The sequence below is a fragment of the Ascaphus truei genome, chromosome 2 (assembly GCF_040206685.1).
Source record: "Ascaphus truei isolate aAscTru1 chromosome 2, aAscTru1.hap1, whole genome shotgun sequence".
NCBI classification, from domain to species: Eukaryota; Metazoa; Chordata; class Amphibia; order Anura; family Ascaphidae; genus Ascaphus; species Ascaphus truei.
In genome coordinates this window covers 228,682,971-228,704,722 of record NC_134484.1, presented here as the reverse complement: position 1 = coordinate 228,704,722, position 21,752 = coordinate 228,682,971, and the positions used below count along the sequence as shown (strand labels likewise).

At 45.6% G+C, this 21,752-nt stretch overlaps 1 protein-coding gene across 1 annotated transcript in view; it reads right to left on the bottom strand.

Moving 5' to 3' along the window:
* ANKH (ANKH inorganic pyrophosphate transport regulator) overlaps nt 1-21,752 on the bottom strand; it is a 183,276-nt gene that overhangs the window by 25,011 nt on the left and 136,513 nt on the right. Inside the window, exons 5-8 of the mRNA XM_075585932.1 lie at nt 6,812-6,982; nt 4,522-4,656; nt 1,632-1,724; nt 130-225 (exon numbers count right to left, since the gene is read on the bottom strand). Of these exons, the coding sequence (XP_075442047.1) occupies nt 130-225; nt 1,632-1,724; nt 4,522-4,656; nt 6,812-6,982 (495 nt within the window). The remainder of the gene's footprint in view (nt 1-129; nt 226-1,631; nt 1,725-4,521; nt 4,657-6,811; nt 6,983-21,752) is intronic.

The following is a 21,752-nucleotide window of genomic DNA, read 5'->3' as shown; positions in this document are numbered from 1 at the left end:
TTATGAGAGAGACAACTCCCTGACAATTTGCTAAGTCAATGAAAGATACTGCTGGGCATTCCCATGATCGGCAATGCAGTGAAGGCTCCTTCAGTCATTTTCAAGATGCACATTTATCAGTGTCCTTACCGTTAAGGAAAGTGCCATGCAGACAAAAGTGAAGTTCTTGATGTGGGTTTTAGACACAGGGCTGCTGCTGCTCACCATTTTATTGCTTGGGTTCGTCTGTGAAAAAGAAGCATAATTTTAGGTTTGCCCCATGGTAAATATAAATATAATATATATATATATATATATATATATATATATATATATATATATATATATATATATATATATATATATATATATATATACATATTGTGACAAACGGCTTACTCCGGGGCTCCGCCGTCTGTCCGGGACTGTTAGAACACGGTCTTTTAGGGTAGGTTAAATGACGATGCGTAACGTGCTGTTCCTTTAAACAGGCTATGCCTGGTTTATTCAGTCCCAGGAACTGAGAGTGCCACAGTGAATACAAAAGCAAAACACAAGCAAAACATAACCCTGCTCATCTGAGTAATAACTTTACCGAGGTTCACCCTGACTGGGGTTGGGGCGGCTTGCCCGCTTCCAACAAACAAAAATAAGGAACTTTATAATTTGAGAAGGGAACAGAAAGATTTAACCTGTTTGGGGAGAGGCTTTTCCCCTTTCTGCTTCCAGTAGCATTCCTGCCTCCAGTCTCTTGGGGAGAGGCGAGAGGAACCAGGCAACCAGCTTTAAATACCTGATTTCTATCTAGCAGGACAGGTGACAGAAATCAGGCAGCAGGCAAACTCTGGTCTGGATCCCTCATCCCTTAGTACCAGCAACTGCCAAACTGTGGGATGGAGTGCATGCATTCTGAGGCTGCACTTTCCAGCCTAAACAGGACAGAAACTGTTCAGTATCCTGGGAGCCCTATATATGGAATGTATTACCATCCCCTGGTTTCTGTCACAATACATATATATATATAAAATGTAGTGTATATCTATATAGACACACAGACAATATATATATATATATATGACCATTAAAACAATCCACACCACAACCACTCTTACTTATTACAGGCATACCCCGCATTAACGTACGCAATGGGACCGAATCATGTATGTAAAGCAAAAATGTACAGTACTTAAAGTGAAGCACTACCTTTTTTCCCACTTATCGATGCATGTACTGTACTGCAATCGTCATATACGTGCATAACTGATGTAAATAACACATTTGTAACAGGCTCTATTGTCTCCCCGCTTGTGCACAGCTTCGGTACAGGTAGGGAGCCGGTATTGCTGTTCAGGACGTGCTGACAGGCGCATGCGTGAGCTGGCGTTTGCCTATTGGATGATATGTCCTTACTCACAAGTGTACTTAAAGTGAGTGCCCTTAAACCGGGGTATGCCTGTACACCTGGAAACCTTTCAAATACGATCATTAACATCTTGTGGAACATTTTACAAAAACATGAGAACACAATTCAAAATGTGCACAATTCTCCTCCCTACTATGGAAACTATAAAGCTCATTGGATGTGCATCAGGAGGTATTGACAGAAAAGAGGCAAGCTATGTATCTAGAGTCTATAGTTTCATGTATTTCACCTTGTCAAACGCAGGGTACACCGCTCGGATTTCGGTTAGCCAGCCATACGGCATGTGTCCAACAGGGTATGTAGCAGTAAGAATTGCAACCGCCTGTGCAAAAGGGAAATGAGTATCCATTATTTGCAAGCTGTCAGGAGAGAAACAATCTTTCCTGACATTTAATTTTAATTGACATTTGATTTGAATCCTGTTTAAGAGAAGACATGCTCTGTTCTCTCTGTCACGCCGCTAATCACACTGAGGATAAGAAATTGAAAGCTTGCTGGGAAAAAATCATGAAATAAATGTCCCACGTGATCAAATGGCAAAATGTTGATTTTAGCCCAGAAATATACAGGTAAAATGATGATGTGATTTTATCCATAAGACTACTTCAACACGATATGAAAAAATCTACTTAATTGTTTTGAATGGTTAGACATTATGGCAATTTGTTTGTTCATGTAGCATAAATATATGTGACAACTGTATTATCTATGTGGTATATAGTAAATTGTGAAGTAAAAAAGATATATATATATACACACACACATATATATTTATATATATATATATATATATACATATATATATATACCCACACACACACATATACACACACACACACACACACACACACACACACACACACACACACACACACACACACACACACACACACACACACACACACACACACACACACACACACACACACACACACACATATAACCTATATAAATAACCTTATATGATTATATGTACTCATTCCTATCTAATAATTAAAAAAAAAAACGCTACTTGCTTTTTACTGTTCATTTTTGATATCTTAGGCATGGCTAATGATTTACTAGGTATGAGCTAGCCTTGAATGTGGCTAGGTAAATGATATGTCCCAGCTCTCATTTAAGAGAGTCCATGTGAACTCTTAAGAAGTTATTTTAAACATGTGAAAACTTAAATGTTATGCTTACTTGTGCAAAAAAAAGTGTGTGTGTGCCGAGAACGCGCATTTTAAGTGAAACTTCTTTGTCTTTTGTAACTGTTTTGTCACTGAAATTGTATTTGTGACGGTGATGTTTTTAATTAAAAATCAAAACACAATTTCAGTACCAAAACACAAAGAAGTTTGCCTTAGAACATGTGTTTTAGCTATTTGCACTTCTATATTTATAGTAACTGTGAATTCCTCGTGTTTGTGTCAATGTGTGTGTGCGTTAATCAGTGTGTGCGTGTCAGTCAGTCACACATAATGATGCACGCACACATACACACCGAGTCAGTCAGTGTGTGTGTGTGTGTGTGTGTGTGTGTGTGCGTCAGTGCGTGTATCACTGTGTGTCTGTGTCAGAGCACTCCTCTCCCCTCCCCCCCCCCTCCGGCGTTGCTGCTGCGGGGACACAGCGCCCAGGTCTCGCATCCCCCGTCCAAAGGGGAGAAGATCTCGTGGGAGCCGCGGGCACAGACGTTTGGTATGGGGGGGCGGAGTGTGTGTGTGTCGTCCTCTCCAGTAACTGGTGGGTGCTGGCAACACTGACTTCCCTGATGGCCTCTTCTGCCAGCAGTGACGTCACTTCCTGCACTGTACTTCCGTCCCCATCAAGGCAATTTACTGCCAGGGAAATTTTCATGTGGTGGGTGCCGCTAAAGAAGTTTCACTTCAAAAATGTACCCTTGTATTGTCCTGACATTGGTAGGAGTTGCATTAAAGGCATTGATGCTTTAATCCTTCAAGTGCCCCACTACGTCATGGAGTCTGGCAAGCCAGGGGCACCGTGACGTACTGACTTTATCACGCATTTAAGCTTGTTATCTAGGGGAGTTCGCAGTCTGTGCTCCAGAACGCAATTTGGCCTCCAGGCAAACGAAAGAGGAGACCTCCTCATTCGTCCATTTCCTTAAATCAGTGACGTCGCGGTCACTCTGAGGAGCAGTCACGTTATCGCGAGCCCTCATGAACACTCACATGGGTAAAGGGTAGGAGTCAACTGTGTGACCGTGGCCACATCCCTTAATCTCACTATGCCTCAAGTACCATATGTAAGCTTTCTAGGGGATTATTGTGCCTGTATCGTTCAATTACTTACACATTTTCTATTACTTCAACCTAGACTCTATAAAATACAGCATACATCAATGTTGTTGTAAGGTGCCGCTTTTAAATGTGCAATCCCAGGTGGCCTAAAAACAACCTTTTTGCAAACAATTTCGCAATGTAATGTATTTTGCTGCTTGTGTCTCTCAGGAAATTAATGAAGTATTGTATTTCTTAGGGGTCTCTGAATAGGGGAGTGCTTGTCAATAAAGTGTTTTCTGCGTGCTTAGCCCATCCTTTCCTCAGCAGAGACTCAAAGATAATGGGACGGTCTCTGGCCGTGGAAAACACACAATGAGTAGCAGGAACAAAATCAAACCCCGCCCAGGTCTCAGCTTACCATGTTTACATACTAACTTAAAAAAGGATTTAAAACTACTTATAGGTGTCACATTAAAAAAAATTAAAAAGGCATCAAATCACCCAAAGGTATCGCATTAACCATGTCACTGCCATTAGTTCGCTTTGGTCCTAGAAGTGATTGCCCTTTCAAAGGAGCCACCACGACATCAGTGGTGGAAGAAATAAGGGTAAAATGTACATATTTATTTTTTTAAATTAGGTTGCTTCACTATCAACCGAATGTTGTTTTTAAAGATTAAAAAAAAAAATCTGATCAGGACCAATATGATCAATTATCATGGAAGAACCCGAGGTATACTGTAGCTGAACCTCTTAAGATCAACAAATCGGCATAAAGGACATCCGTCACTGAAACGGACCTATTAGTCTAAGAAAAAAACCACACAAATGGGAAATGTGGAAATGTTAGGAGCTAAAATGTCATTGTGGAAGTCCTGAGGGCTCACTTACCTCTGTGGCTGCAGCACTGCCGCCCAGGTCACGAGACACAAAGAGGTTGACGATTGGTCTACTGATCCGCTGAGTTGCTAGTATTAGAGCTAAAGGCCACCAAAAACTCAGCATCTTTCTTATTGTGGCATCTCCCTGCAGAGTGAAAGAGGAACAAATTCCCTTTGAAATTAACAAACAGGTCAGGAGCTAAAGGATTTCTCTCGCTTTCCTGATCAGTTGGCTCATCACATTTATCCCGTTTACAACAGTGAAAACCTTGTACAAAAAAAACACTCATAAATGCGTAAAAAAACAAAGGTGTTGTGTTGATGCGCAGTCCAGCTGTTGTGCTAGATTCCTGCTAATACCAGATGTGAATTCAATATTGTAAGCTCATCTCTCCGTGAATCGGATGCAAACCATGCAGATGCAGCATGAAACTGGGACTTTTTGGTGTGAAAAAGAATTGTTGAATACTTTAAACACAGTGCAGGCTGCTATACAGTATAAGATTGAGGGCCATTTTTACCAAGCAGTTTTCTGCCGGATGACAATTAAAGACAATGGGCTGTAAGGTGCCTTATGGTAGACGCCGGCTTACCAGCTAGAATATAAAGTAAGGGTACGGCCCTTATCAGTTGAAAATATCTTCTGTCCGTCTCTTGTGATGTGGTGCCTTTTGACTGACCACTTGCCATCTTGTGGTCCACCGCATTTTAGAAAAATATGCCTCAGTCTACTGTATTTTTCTAAAATGCTCCGCAGCTAGGTATGTTACAGGTGAAACTTTACATTTTGGTCATTTTTCTAAGATATATGTCAGGGGTGCGCCCTCCAGCTGGCTCCCAACTGTGCTCGCGCCCCCTTATCTTTTTTGCCGACGCCACGGGGTTACATGACGCCGCGTTGCGTCACACTAAGCCTCTGAATCTCAGTAAGTTGAGGTTGCAGAGGCCTCGCACGGTCCCCCGGCATTTAATTTAAATGCCTTGGGGAAGAGCGCAGGGCCTCTGCAACTGCTGCCACCACCCCCCCCGAAAAATCTCCCGCCTCCCTTACGCACTCCATATATATGTAATAATGAAGATAAATAATGTTTTCAAATCTAATGGTTGCGTGCGGTGACTGTTTGTGTTATTAGAAGTCTGCTTAGTAAATATGGGCCCAATCACAATGTTTACGTTTTCAGAAATTCTAGCAGTAGTGTGTTCGGTTTTTGGTGGCATTTTCTACATCTGTAAGTGCTACAAAAGTTAACACGATAAAGTATTCTTTGCAATACAAAGTAAATAATACAGAGTTGCTATGCCTCATCTAAGATTATTCTCCCCATTGTGGACTTGTACAGGTTGAACACAGTAAATCAGCTTCTTGGTAACAAGCAGCTGTTAAATACATTGCAGAATAGAACTTGCATAGGGGGCATAAAAATGTCCAGGTCTGAATTCATATGGATGTCTTCTGACATACAATCCCAACTGATTTAAGGGCTATAATGAGTATATACTGTATGGTTATAAGTTTTTTTTCGAATTTGAAAAGGACTGCTGCTTTAATTGTACCATTACTGCCCACTTAATAATTTGACACATATTTTGATCATCCGACTTTTTAAAATATTTTTTTCACACATTGCGACAAAATGAAGTATCTATCTACAGATGCAGCGGCTGTTATTTTAAGGCATCACGGCGCCATTTCTGTGTGCGCTGCTGTTCTCCACGCGGCACACGTGTTTATCGCGGCACACGTGTTTATCAGGCACACGTGTTTATCGCGGTTGCTTTGTTTGAATTTCATGTATTCTGTTTCTTTGTGTTGCAATGAAATGAATGAATTGTAATGTGTACAGTACTGTGCTTCTGTCTCAATTTCAGGTGTTTAAAAACCAGAACACTAAAATGCAATTTTCTGCACTCGCCTCTTAAGGCGGTATGGTTGGAAGAAATCCAGCGCCATGACATGGGTATTCCGAGGTATACACCGCGTGATTTCGTAAAATTATGGCTGCTGCATCTGTATCTATCTATCTATCTATCTATCTATCTATCTATCTATCTATCTATCTATCCACACACACGACTCTGAGGCTGTAATCTAACAAATGCACCAAGTCACCAGGAAATATTCAGTCTTAGATGCTGGACAGACTTCTTGCCCGTCCCTTTCCAATGTCTTTCCTTTTATTATTTTTTTGAACATGTACAGTAAGCAGGCAAATTAATGTGACCCTTTCAGTGTTGATTGGATTACAGCAGATACACCTTAGTTTTGGGAAAGCACCAGCCATTCCTGCGCTCAGACTTACTCCCATCTCCGGCCCACAGCTCTCCGGGATCTTGTCATGTATGTTCTTGTAGTAGCCCAAGCACAGTGTGGTGCAGCGCACGAGTGCTCCGATGTACAAGGACAAGATCGGGATCAGAAGCGGCTCCCTGCATTCCAAGTGGCTGTGGAGCAAAATGGCAACAAAAACGACCTGGGGATTATCATAAAAAGAAAGAAAGCAGCAAATTAGAGGAGGGAGGTGAGGGGAAATTCAGAGGTTTAAGGGAACATGCAATGCAAGTCTAAGTTTCACTGCCATCATTTCATACTATGCAGCTTAGGCTATTCTGTTCCGTTTGGTTTTAGCGGTTTATTTATTAGACTTTTTCTTCTGACTAATGTTGTCTGTTTGTGTTGATGTACAGTTTATTGACTTTAATTGATATCCCTTTGAGTGTACACGTGGGAATTACCAATATAGCTATACTTGTAAGTTATGTATAGAGCCTTTATCTGCCTCTCTAGATTTCGAGGCATAAATAATGTTCAATAAATATTTGTTTTTTGGTTGCCTTATGTACTATGTGGTTTCTCTTCTGATCATGGGATTGTAGCTTTATTATTTTGAAATGAAAAAGAACAAAAAAAAAAAGATAAAAATAAGCAGCGTTTAATTGTGAGCGAAGAAACAGAAACGCAGACATGAATCCAGTGTCTCCCATACAGATTCATGAAAAATTCATAGTCACAGTACAACAATGAAACACTTATTTGCCTTTTATTCAATGCAATGCAATTCTAGCAGACAATCATGTGAAAATACCTGGATACAGAACATCTAATGCTTTGCATGCCTTAGTTACACGGTTTTAAATTATTCCCCATGAATAATGCACATATTCTCTGCATCTTATCTCTCTCCATATATTCATGTATCAGTCATAGACATGTAATATGGCCTGTCATGATATACTAGTGGAATAATACTGATGAGTGAGCTTTCAATTATGCTAATGAGGCTGCGGACAATAAAATTAGATGAATTATTGGAAAAAGTGACATTTTATAAGGCACATTTTATGGTACATTTATGACAAATATTCCCTTTGTCTTTAGAGACACACAAGCTAGTTCATTTAATTTAGCTATACATTACATAAAATATATATGTAAGGATGTGCATATATATATAAAGGTTCCGCGCTGTTGCATCACATAGGCAGCGCTATATTGTCCCTGTTTTGCCAGCAAGGTCACTGCGTACAAGTTGGGCTGCGCATGCGCGAGAGAAGCGCGCGAAGGGTAACCAATCTGTAGAGACTTGGAGGAACTCTGAACTCTGAACTCCGAACTGTGAGAGGGTCAGCTGAGGCTGAGGACCAATCGGATGCGAGACTTTGTATAGAGGAACCGGATGCGTGTGGGCGGTGGGTCAGAGCAGAGAGGGAGGTGGAGGAGGAGGTTGGCGGAACCTCGTGTGCGAGAGCGGAGGGTCAGTGACCCGTCCGCTTAGGTAAGGGTATTTCCCCGGCCCGAGGAGTCTTCCCCCTGCCACAGTAGGCTGCTGCTTTTGTAAGGACGCCCATAGTTGTCAGGGACGTTTCCCTTTAGTGAGGTTTATCTGCGGAGCTGCGGCCGCCATCTTGGATTAAACAACTGACGGTGCTGCAGAAGGGAGAGACGGCGCAAGGCTGGACTAGCCCCAGGACCAGGTGTGGAGTGTCACGGTCATCGTAGTGACCGGAAGGTATCATTATCTACAAGTGCACCTACCCCGGGCACCAGGCGCTGATCCCGCCTCCCACTAACTAATTGGGCTTACTGAGTGAATCCATATGGTACCATACTTTACCGGTTATACGATATACTCCTTGGGAGAGTGGCAGAGCCACCTATGTACAGAACATTACCCCTAATAAGGTGTGGCCGAGCCACGGTGTGTGTGTGTAATGTTATACGATGAGTCTGCCGATCATTTGTTATTCATGTGTGATATATAAAAGGTTGCTGTTGCATACTGCTGTTGTTATGTTCTTGCTCAGGGTATAATCTCTATACTGGGGATCCTGGGTAAGTGGAGGCGCTGCACCGTAAGTGATAAAGGTATATGACCCCAGGCTCCCAATTAGCGGAGGCTCAGAGCTCCTGAAGCCACAGGTACATGCACCACCGTAGTCCCTTAGTATAGGCGTTAACAAAAAGGGCTACATTTGGAGGCGCTGCTGAGAGCTTAGACCTGGGGTGCCCCCACATTTTTTTGTCTCTATTGTGCAACCAACCCACATCATGTCGGTGCCCTCGGCGCTCGAGGTGCGCAAGTGGGCCCAACGGCGCGGGATTCCCTTGAACCGTGTTTTCGCGCTGGGCCATGTCCCCGCCATGATCTCGTTAGGCACAGTGACCGAGCAGGTCCGAAAGCTTCCTCTCCTGGACAATGCCCAAGTACAAGACCATTTTTATGACCGCGACCAGACCTGGCGCCGGATCTTGTATGCCACTGAACAAGATATATGCCCCGAGGCTTTGCCCCGTATACTGCTGCTGCCCGAGGCCCCGGGGGTGCGCTGTCCCATAGTCCAGGCGGACACCCCTGCGCCCCTGGCCACTTCCACCCCCCGGAGAGAGTATACCCCCACCGCTGGCGCCGCGACGGGAGGCCCCGACCACTCCCCTGACCGTGGCCTGCACCCTCACTGGCCCGCAGCCCTGAGCCTAGGCTCCTCCTCTACCCCGTCCGGCCTGCGGGCTAGCCTCAACCGACTTAGCCTATCAAGATTGGACGCTTACCCCGCTGTCGGGGATAGCTTACCGGGAGACACCTCTTTGCCCGCCTTAGCTGCCGTTATCCACAATACCACCCAGTCGCTCCAGTACAGGAAGTTAAAGGCCTTCTCCGGGGAGAAACCCACGCCCCAAGGGGAAGTAGGGATAGAGGACTGGCTGGATCATACCGAACAGGTACTACCTGAATGGACCTGCACGGACGCGGTCCGTAGACAGCGCATCGTCGAGTGCTTACGGCCCCCCGCGTCCCACATGGTGCACTACTACCGAGACGACAACCCGGAAGCTGATGCGGCAGACCTCATCTACTGCCTAACCAAGGCGTATGGAGCTCCGGTGGACATGTATACTTTGATGTCGAAATTTCATGCGTTAGCCCAGAAGGAAGGGGAGATGGTATCCGATTTTCTCAGGCGACTACACCTGGATCTCTGGAATATGGTCAGGAAAGGCGTGTTGCCACGGAAAGAAGCCAACGGAATACGTACCACTCAGTTGCTGAGGGGCCTCCTACCCCTACACCCCGTGTCGGTGCGGGTCAGTAGCTGCATAACGCCCGGGCAAGCCCTGTCGTTTCACGACTTAATGGATCGGGTCCAAGCGCACGAGATGGTGTTGTTAGGGCGTGACTTAGCCACCGGGAAGAAGCCACCGCCCGGGGGTAAAGAAGCCAAGAAAGTGGACCCAAAGCCCGACGTGCCCGAACCTGGGGATCCCGATCCCGAGGATGTCCCCACCCCAGTGACACCCAGACCTCGTCCCCCGACTGGGCGAAGTCCCCCAACCAGGAGAGACGAGGCTTACCTCAGCCAAATGCAGTGTTACACATGCGGAAAGATGGGACATTTACGGGCCCACTGCCCCACCTCGCGGAGGACGTCGTCCCGATCGGCGCAATCAATGCCGTGCCGGCCCCTGGAGGATGAAAAGGTGTTGCCATCCTCTCCGAGCCCCCGAATTGGCCCCGCCTCCATTATTCGAGTGGTTATTGAGGGCATCTACGCCGCCGCATTATTGGATACGGGATCTCAAGTGACCATCGTGTATCGGCCCTTCTACGACCAACACCTACACCAACTACCGTTGCTATCTGCGGATGCCTTGCGACTACGGGGACTGAGTCATGAAGATTACCCCATAGACGGAGTAGTAAAGGTGCAGTTAGATATTCTCCAGCTGAATACTGGTAAACATCACCCCATGGAAGTGGAGGCCTTAGTGTGCCCCGAGCCGCAGGACCACCCCAGCGCCCCAATCATCTTGGGGACCAACGCTGACATTGTGCGCGCGGTATTCCGCCAGTTTTTGCAGGAAGCAGGAGAAGCCCCACTGCTGGCCCTAGCGGCCTGTCCCGCCCTCCAAGAGGTCTGCGGTAAAATTGCGACCGAAGAAGAGTATGGCGTCCTTTACAGCCAAGAATGGGGGCTGACCCAAATTCCCCCGGGGGAAGGACGAATGATGGTCGCCGCTTGCCATTACCCCCGACGACGGTTAGAGGATCAACTCTTCACCGTGGAGAGCGTGGCCCAAGACGAACAACGGTTGGGCTACAAAGTACTGGCCTCTGTTAAGAAATGGCCCGGGAAGATTCCGGATCGCACCTGGGTGTACGTGCAGAATATATCCCCGTACCCCATGACTATTGACAGGCGGCAGACGCTGGGAAGGATCTACCCCGTGACTCCCGAAGAGGAGGTTCCGACGAGACCATCAAGGTGTTCATCTACTATCGTTGATTCAGTATTGGAATTTGACTTCGGCGACTCACCACTTCCGGATGAATGGAGGGAGAGACTGCAGAACGAGCTTCACGACCGAAGAAATGTGTTCTCCACCAGTGATATGGACGTGGGGTGCAGTCGCAGTGCCCACCATACCATCCGAATGAGCGACGCTACCCCCTTCCGGGAGCGCTCCCGGCAGCTTGCCCCCAGGGATGTTGAGGAAGTGAGGAGATTACTCGCCGAGATGGAAACGGCTGGCATCGTGCAGGAATCTCGGAGCCCTTACGCCTCACCCATCGTGGTAGTCCGCAAGAAGAATGGGACGGTCCGTCTATGTGTGGATTACAGAACTCTGAATACCCGTACTATCCCCGACCAGTATACACTGCCCCGAATCGAGGACCTCCTGAACGCTTTGACGGGAAGCAAATGGTTCAGTGTGCTCGACCTCCGGTCCGGATACTACCAGGTGCCCATGGGCCAGGAAGATCAAGAAAAAACGGCCTTCATCTGTCCATTAGGGTTTTACCAATTTACCCGCATGCCTCAAGGGATCTGCGGTGCCCCGGCCACGTTCCAGAGACTAATGGAAAAAACCCTCGGAGACCTTAACCCGCGAGAGTGCTTAGTGTATCTGGACGATATTATCGTGTTTGGGCGGACTCTAGAGGAGCACTCCGAGAGGCTGATGAAGGTGCTGGATAGGCTTCAAGGGGAGGGTCTCAAACTGTCCCTGGACAAATGCAAGTTCTGTCGATCCTCTGTGACGTATGTGGGTCATATTGTGTCGGCTGATGGAGTATCCACCGACCCAGGGAATATAGAGGCGGTGGTGAATTAGCCTAGGCCTCTCAATGTCCAAGAATTGCGGTCCTTCTTGGGATTTTGTGGCTACTATCGACGGTTCGTTGAGAGCTATTCCAGCAAGGCCAAGCGGCTGAATGATCTTCTAAAAGTATACCCGGGAGAAATCGGGAGGAAAAGCATCACGGCACAGACGCCCTTTGGGGAGACCTGGACTCCAGAATGTGAACAGGCCTTCAAGAACTTAAAGGCCAGCCTCACTCAGGCTCCCGTCTTGGCCTATGCGGACCCAGAATGAGAATATGTCCTACATGTCGATGCTAGCCTTAGCGGATTAGGAGCGGTCTTGCATCAGAAGTATGAGACCGGGCTACGTCCGGTGGCCTATGCGAGCCGAAGCTTGACCCCTAGCGAACAGAATTACCCGGTCCACAAACTGGAATTTTTGGCGCTAAAATGGGCTGTAGTGGATAAGCTGCATGACTACCTATATGGGGTGCAGTTCGAAGTACGTACGGACAACAATCCCATGACCTATATAAACACGTCTGCCAAATTAGACGCCACGGGACACCGTTGGTTAGCTGCTCTAGCCAACTACAGGTTCAACCTTAAATACAAACCCGGACCCACCAACATAGGTGCCGACGCCCTGTCTCGTCGACCGGGCCTTCAGTCCACCCCTGATGAGGAAGTTTGGGAAGAGATACCGGGTCCAGGGATTCGTGCCCTCTGCTCCGTGGCTGCGGTAGTCGACGACCACGTAGCATTCTCGGAATTGCGGATTGTTGACTCGTTGGGATGTAATTCGCGGGCTATTCCCCTGGCCTATCAAGGTCGAGAAGGGATGAACATCACTGAAGATAATATCATCTCGTGGAGGGACCTAGTGCATTATCAAACACAAGACCCCATAGTGGAGTTAGCCCGTCAAGCGGTACAACAAGATAACCCTTCTATACTGAAGCGAGCCCCCGGAGACTTGGTGAAACTCCTGCTAAATGAGTTTGGGAAGTTTGAAATGGACAATTGTTTGTTATATCGGGTGATATCCTATCATAACCATCCCGATCGGCGTCAGTTGTTTTTGCCGGAACGTTTGAGAACCCTAGTCCTCAGGGTCCTTCACGATGACCATGGTCACCTGGGCATTGACAAGACGTTTGGGCTACTACAGGATAGGTTCTATTGGCCGAGAATGAGGGAGTCCGTGGAGCAACATTGTCGGAGGTGTAATCGCTGTTTACAACGAAAGACACTGCCCACCAGGGCGGCTCCTATGGCACACTTGAAAAGCTCGGGTCCAATGGATTTGGTGTGTATGGATTTTCTCTGTATCGAGCCCGACAGTCGGGGAGTTAGTAATGTTCTTGTGATTACTGACCACTACACTAGGTACGCCCAAGCGTTCCCTACGAAAGACCAGAAGGCCGTAACGGTGGCCCGAGTACTATGGGAGAAATATTTCATTCACTATGGATTACCAAATCATCTTCACTCCGATCAGGGCAGGGACTTTGAGAGTACACTGATACGGGAGTTGCTCACTCTACTGAACATTGCCAAGTCGCGTACTACCCCGTACCACCCCGAAGGGGATGCTCTGCCTGAACGGTTCAATCGCACTCTGTTAGATATGTTAGGAACCTTGACGAGCCCGAAAAAGACGGAGTGGAGTAAACACGTCGAAGCATTGGTACATGCGTATAATTGTACCCGACATGAGTCCACCGGGTATACTCCGTATTTCTTGATGTTCGGAAGAGAAGCCCGTTTACCGGTGGATGTGCGCCTGCGGATATCTACCGATGGGGTATCCAATAGGACGCACTTTCGATATGTCCAGCGGCTAAGGGACAGTTTACAGCTGGCCTATAGATTGGCTGAACGGACGACTGCGCAATTGAATGCGGGAAATAAAAGGCGCTACGATCACAAAGTACGTCACAAGGAAATTCACCCCGGAGATGCGGTCCTCTTACGCAACTTAGGTGTTCCTGGGAAGCATAAATTGGCCGACCGGTGGCGGGAGGGTGTGTATGAGGTGGAGTCACAGATGCCTGGTCTTCCTGTGTACCGGATCAAGGATTCTGAAGGCCGCGTAAAAGTGTGGCATAGGAATCATCTGCTTCCCATACCTCAAGTAGGGACGGACGAATTGGAAATCCCAGCCACGCCCATAGATGGAGAAGTTGAACACACAGAGGATGGCCCAGAGACTGTAAAAATTGCCACCTCTGAGGATCCAATGGAAGGAACCTCTCAAAGGGGCCTTCCGGCCGTGGAGGCATCTCCCGAAGGAGCCACGGGTAAAGAGCCTCTTGACCCGAACATTGATCATTTCACTCCCGCGAGTCAGCCTCTAGACCCACAAAGCCCATGTTTCACACCCCAAAGAGACTGTACTAATGCTGAATACCCCTCAAGGGTAGAGATGGAAGTACCAGTTGAGACTGGACACTCTGCAGAAGAAGCAGAGGAGAATCAACCCCGGCGAAGTCAAAGAAACAGTCAGCCTCCCATGCGAATGGCATATGATCAATTTGGGGCACCCCATTATGAGGCTCAGCAGTGGGCTCGGCATAGGATGCAAGCTATGATGGTACTGTTTAATGAAATGTGTAACCTAATCTAGGAGGGAGAGGGTTGTGTAAATAGTTATATATATGTGGGTTAGGTAGTCCAGCGGGGACGTTGGATTCTGGAGAGGGGAGAATGTAAGGATGTGCATATATATATAAAGGTTCCGCGCTGTTGCATCACATAGGCAGCGCCATATTGTCCCTGTTTTGCCAGCAAGGTCACTGCGTACAAGTTGGGCTGCGCATGCGCGAGAGAAGCGCGCGAAGGGTAACCAATCTGTAGAGACTTGGAGGAACTCTGAACTCCGAACTGTGAGAGGGTCAGCTGAGGCTGAGGACCAATCGGATGCGAGACTTTGTATAGAGGAACCGGATGCGTGTGGGCGGTGGGTCAGAGCAGAGAGGGAGGTGGAGGAGGAGGTTGGCGGAACCTCGTGTGCGAGAGCGGAGGGTCAGTGACCCGTCCGCTTAGGTAAGGGTATTTCCCCGGCCCGAGGAGTCTTCCCCCTGCCACAGTAGGCTGCTGCTTTTGTAAGGACGCCCATAGTTGTCAGGGACGTTTCCCTTTAGTGAGGTTTATCTGCGGAGCTGCGGAGCTGCGGCCGCCATCTTGGATTAAACAACTGACGGTGCTGCAGAAGGGAGAGACGGCGCAAGGCTGGACTAGCCCCAGGACCAGGTGTGGAGTGTCACGGTCATCGTAGTGACCGGAAGGTATCATTATCTACAAGTGCACCTACCCCGGGCACCAGGCGCTGATCCCGCCTCCCACTAACTAATTGGGCTTACTGAGTGAATCCATATGGTACCATACTTTACCGGTTATACGATATACTCCTTGGGAGAGTGGCAGAGCCACCTATGTACAGAACATTACCCCTAATAAGGTGTGGCCGAGCCACGGTGTGTGTGTGTAATGTTATACGATGAGTCTGCCGATCATTTGTTATTCATGTGTGATATATAAAAGGTTGCTGTTGCATACTGCTGTTGTTATGTTCTTGCTCAGGGTATAATCTCTATACTGGGGATCCTGGGTAAGTGGAGGCGCTGCACCGTAAGTGATAAAGGTATATGACCCTAGGCTCCCAATTAGCGGAGGCTCAGAGCTCCTGAAGCCACAGGTACATGCACCACCGTAGTCCCTTAGTATAGGCGTTAACAAAAAGGGCTACATATACATTACATAATATATATACATTCCATAAAATTTATCCTTTTCAGTCCTGTGGGGATACCGCATTGCACGAAACATCACATTAAGTGACTTAAGTGTTTTGTACTGTAGATCTGGGTCTTAAAGACACTTTGTAGGCTTAAAGCTGCAGAACAAGCAATATCCTACACTACATGTGTTTTTTAAATCAGTTCTGTACTATGGGAAAATACTTGTAGCTTTAAAAAAAAACCCTCTGAATTACATTTTTCATGTATTATAATGTAACACACATTTTTTGTTTCTATAGCAACCATTTATAAAAGTCACATCCCCTTTCTCTTCTGAAACAGGCTTTGGAACACCCATTTTTGAGCCCTGACCTCTCTCTAGCAGTGCACCAATTGTATCTAGTGACTGCCTGGTCACATGATCTTCCCAAAGAACTTTGCATCTTTGGTCCTCTTCTGCTGCACTGACAGCAATTTAGTGAACCCCTGAGCCGAATCTTCAATGATCGATCACAGGAGAACGTATCGATCGGCAATTTAGCTAATTACTTATCCTTGTGTGGATTGTATTGATGCACATATTAAAGGGCAAAAGTAACTAAATAATAATTTAAAATAATTTAAAAAAAGATTGGACTGCTGCTTTAATATTTTGAACTTCAACTAGGAGTAAATAACCTACTGCTTGCTGGAACACATATGCACTTATTTTCTTTGGTATGTTTCAGTTATGTGCTGTCATCTGAAATAAATGCTTGACCATCAGTCATTACTAGCGTGGGTGCTGACATCCAAACTCCTAAGGGTTAATCCAAACAGCGATGTTATTTAAGAATTGATGATAAATCCAAATAGGTGTTGGCCAGGTATAAAGCTTTATTACTGCGCTAAAAGCACAGGGCAACAATGTGAACTATTACATAGAAATGAACGTACGATAATTATATTTGTACACTATTTATTACTATGTAATTAGAGTCATTAGTCCTTCATAATAACCGCAATCTACAATGCAGTCCTTCCTAATCTACAACGATTTTTTAAATTCTTCACACAAATTCACTCCTGGTACACGGATTCAAAACTATTTTTCCTTGTTCAAAATAATGAGTCTGTAACTCGCACAATGTCTCTGTGCCCATTATTTTGAAATGAAAAAGAACAAAACAAAAACAAATTAAAAAAAAAAAGCAGTTTTTAATTGTGAGCTAAGAATCAGAAACGCAGACATGAATCCAGTGTCTCCCATTCAGATTCATGAAAAATTCATAGTCACAGTATAACAATGAAACGCTTATTTGCCTTTTATTCAGTGCAATGCAATTCTAGCAGACAATCATGTGAAAATACCTGGATACAGAACATCTAATGCTTTGCATGCCTTATTTACACTGTTTTAAATTATTCCCCTTGAATAATGCACATATTCTCTGCATCTTATCTCTCGCCATATATTCATGTATCAGTCATAGACATGTAATATGGCTTGTCGTGATATACTAGTGGAATAATACTGGCTGCGGACAATGAAATTAGATGAATTATTGTAATAAGTGACATTTTATAAGGCACATTTTATGGTACATATACATGTATATATATATATATATATATCAAACAAAAACAAAAAAATCCAAAGTAGCGCCTCTATAGTATCCTGCCAACTGTGATATAGTTTACCTAATTGTGAAGTACAATCAATGGGGTGGCAGAGTAGGGAAATAATTTTAAAAAACCTATGTAATCTTAAGGTAAAACAGTTAATAATATGTATTCAAAAAATATATATCAATATGTTAATACTTTAATAGTAACAAGTGTAAAAAAATAAAAATAAAAGTTTAAAATAAGTAAAAATATTGGAAAAAGTCCATAAAAAACCTTAAAAAACACAGAGTCCTGTTCCAAATAAGTGCATCCAGGTATTAGGCAGCCCGTTAGGAAGGGATCACTACCCCCTGTTGATACCTATGAGAAAGAAAAGAAAGAAACAGGCGCACACCTAGTGCATTAAAGTATAACAATTCGGTTTATGGAACAATAAAAACAGCCAAATTCCCACTCACAAGTGTACACGGTAAATAGGCAGGTATGAGATAGGCTCTCATTAGCCAGTATAGCCGTCCGACTCAGCAATGGTGTCCTTCCTCTGTATGTTCTCCGTGTGGTCCCCTGCAACCGGAAGTGACGTCCACCCGGTCGGGTGCCCCGCACAGGAAATCCCTCCGGGAACAAAAAAACCTTCAGCTGCCTGCCTCTGGTCACTGCTCCACCGGGGGAAGGAAGGAACCAAGTCTCCGCTCTGCCTCTCAATGCCTGCAACAGCTCTCAGACTGCAATGAAGATCTCTGTGGGAAGATGACTCCTCTGACTTAGCCACGCCCTACGCATTTCGTCATCTATGATGACTTCATCAGGGGTTGAATCCCGGAGGGATTTCCTGTGCGGGGCACCCGACCGGGTGGACGTCACTTCCGGTTGCAGGAGACCACACGGAGAACATACAGAGGAAGGACACCATTGCTAAGTCGGACGGCTGTACTGGCTAATGAGAGCCTATCTCATACCTGCCTATTTACCGTGTACACTTGTGAGTGGGAATTTGGCTGTTTTTATTGTTCCATAAACCGAATTGTTATACTTTAATGCACTAGGTGTGCGCCTGTTTCTTTCTTTTCTTTCTCATATATATATATATATATATATATATATATATATATATATATATATATATGTAGCCAGGGTCCCTGCGGTCCCCCTGACTCCCGGTTCTCTTGCCCCTTACCTCCAGCTTCGCGGGTGCTCTGCGGTGCGTGTGAGCGTCACCGGAGGCACCCGGTGGCAGCTGCGGCAGGGCGCCGCCATGTTTGGTGTGTCCGCGCATGCGTGGAGTGTCGCGCGTGCGCTCGGCGGCCATGTTGTTGGGGTTGGCGCGAGGTTCGAGCATGCGCAGTCATTGTGTGGAGTCCCGGCGGCCATTACAGATTGCACAGGAGCAGATAGTGCTGGCGGCGGCCATTACAGCTTCGCACATGCGCAGTAGAGATCGCGCACGCAGCCCCAATGATAGAAAGCTCTATGAGGGACTACAACTCCCAGCAGCCCTAGGGGCTGGAGCTCAGGTGACTCATTACAGCCAATAGGGCTCTAGGATTCCTGCAGCAGAGATATACTGTAGATACATTGTTGTGTGCTGTGTGTGTGTGAGGAGTTGAAGCTGGGAGTGAGACAGGGGAGGGGTTGTGTGTGCAGGGGTCAGGCACCCAGTGCACTAGGCCCGTAATCCCCTAGGCCCAGCTAGGCCCCAGTCATTGAAAGGTTGGAGCTGTTACAGGGACATGCCCTAGATAGGGAACAGATCCCCTCAGCAGTCAGGTGTATTCTAAAAGAGTCAGGGACACAGCTGTGTGCACGTGGCCTGGCAAGTTAGTCTGTGAACAGACCTCTTCAGGAAAGAGACTGTCTTCATGGTCGGAGCGTCCGCCGGGACATCACCACACGCGGAGGCGGTTTCATCGTGGGATCAGCGGATCCTTTGTAAAGACTCATCATACCGGGTGTGGACACACCCGGCAGGTACAGTCACCAAGTGCACCACCATTACCGGTATCAAACAGGCACTGATCACGCCTAAGGGGTGGGTTGCAGAACACTTGGGACTTTGGGGTACTGTGGACATGGTGTGGGGTACAGGGTGTGGGATTATAGCCCTGCGAGGTGTGTGGGTAGTTGTGCCTTACATTGGTAGAGTCATAAGATATTACAGTAGAGTTATAAGATGTTACCTTAGAGATATGTTATGTTCCAGTAAAGCCCTTTTCTATTTTACCAAGCTGTGTGGTTCATTGTAAGAGTCCTGTGAGGGGCTGCTCCTACTCTACTGGGATCTCTCACAGGTGGAGGCGCTGCACCATATAGTAGTAAGAGTAATTCACCCCAGGCTCCCAGCGGTGGAGGCTTAGGCTCCTGCGAGCCAAACAGGTAAAAGGGCAGCACCGGTAGCTAAATACAGTCACCACACCCCTTATCTCACTTAGGAGTGGGGGAAACAGGGCTACATATATAATATCACTTGTGAGCACATTCACATGTCTCACACAGGTTTGCGCCCCTGCCTTTCAACCATTATCACCTAGCATACAGTGCTCCCACTGCAGTAAGGGATTCTGGGAAATGACATACAAAAGAGCACACAATGTGTCACCTTTTGCCTGGAATATCCATACACATGAAGCCCATTTAAGCTGATGCATCGCTTTTGACACAGCTTTAGAGCAAATAGAGTGTCTGGATGCCAGGTTTAGGTATGACCCAACTAACGTAACGTTAAGTCCGTGTTAACCTTAATGGAGTCCTGTGGATATACAATGTTATTATAACGCCTCATTATCATTATCACTATACCATTTAGTAGGCTTAAAACTGCAGAACAAACAATATCCTACATACATGTGTGTTTTTTTTTTTTTAATAAATCAGTTCTGTACTATGAGAAAATACTTGCAGTATTTAAAAAACAACAACTGAATGACATTTTTCATGTATTATAATGTAATACGCATTTTTTGTTTCTATAGCAACCATTTACAAAGTCACATCCCCTTCCTCTTCTGAAACAGGCTCTGGCACACCCATTTTTGAGCCCTGACCTCTCTCTAGCAGTGCATCAATTGTATCTAGTGACTGCCTGGTCACATGATCTTCCCAAAGAACTTTGCATCTTTGGTCCTCTTCTGTTGGACTGACAGGCATTTAGTGAACCCCCGAGCTGAATCTTCAATGATTGATCACATGAGAACGTATCGATCGGCAATTTAGCTAATTACTTATCCTTGTGTGGATTGTACTGATGCACATATTAAAGGGCAAAAGTAACTAAATAATAATTTAAAAAAAGATTGGACTGCTGCTTTAATATTTTGAACTTCAACTAGGAGTATTAACTTACTGCTTGCTGGAAAACATATGCACTTATTTTCTTTGGTATGTTTCAGTTATGTGCCATACCCATCATCAGAAATAAATGCTTGACCATCAGTCATAACTAGCGTGGGTGCTGACACATCCAAACCACTAAGGGTTAATCCAAATGGCGACGTTATTTAAGAATTGATGATAAGACCAAATAGGTTTTGGTCAGGTATAAAGCTTTATTTCTGCGCTAAAGGCACAGGGCAACAGTGAGAACTATTACATAGAAACGAATGTACGATAATTATATTTGTACACTATTTATTACTATGTAATTAGAGTCATTAGTCCTTCATAATAACCACACTCCTAATCTACAATGAATTTTTAAATTGTTCACACAAATTCATTCCTGGTACACCGATTCAAAACTATTTTTCCCTGTTCAAAATAATGAGTCTGTAACTCGCACAATGTCTCCGTGCCCATCAGATTAAAACCATAATATACTGCTCCTCCTCCGCCTGACCTTGAGTTATTAGATCAGTGGCTTCAAACCTTCTTTTGGTTAAGGAACCCTATGTGAAATTCTGACGAACACCACCCCTCTCCAACAGCGAGTCTGAGATCAGATGCATTGTACATTCTTCTGCATTTGGTACCATTTTAAAATGACCTGAAAATTACAGGGGACATTTTAGGAATTCTCAGGGAACCCAAAGGTTCCTAGGAACCCTGGTAGAAAAACACTGTATTAGACACAGTGTCTTCCCAAATCTGTACCATCCTTATCTTCCTGCTTTCACATTCCAGTGTTCTCTTGGGTAACAGAATCAAGTAGGAATGTAACAAGAATGTCAGCTCTTTAGCAAGCAACTATGATAGTTATTAGCTATTAACAAATCACTCCACTACTTGGTCAAGGAGGTAAAAAAACTTAATATAGCAGCATGTGATTGTATTACAAATAGAGATGTACAGTACTATTTCGCCAGCATCTGCAGCATTA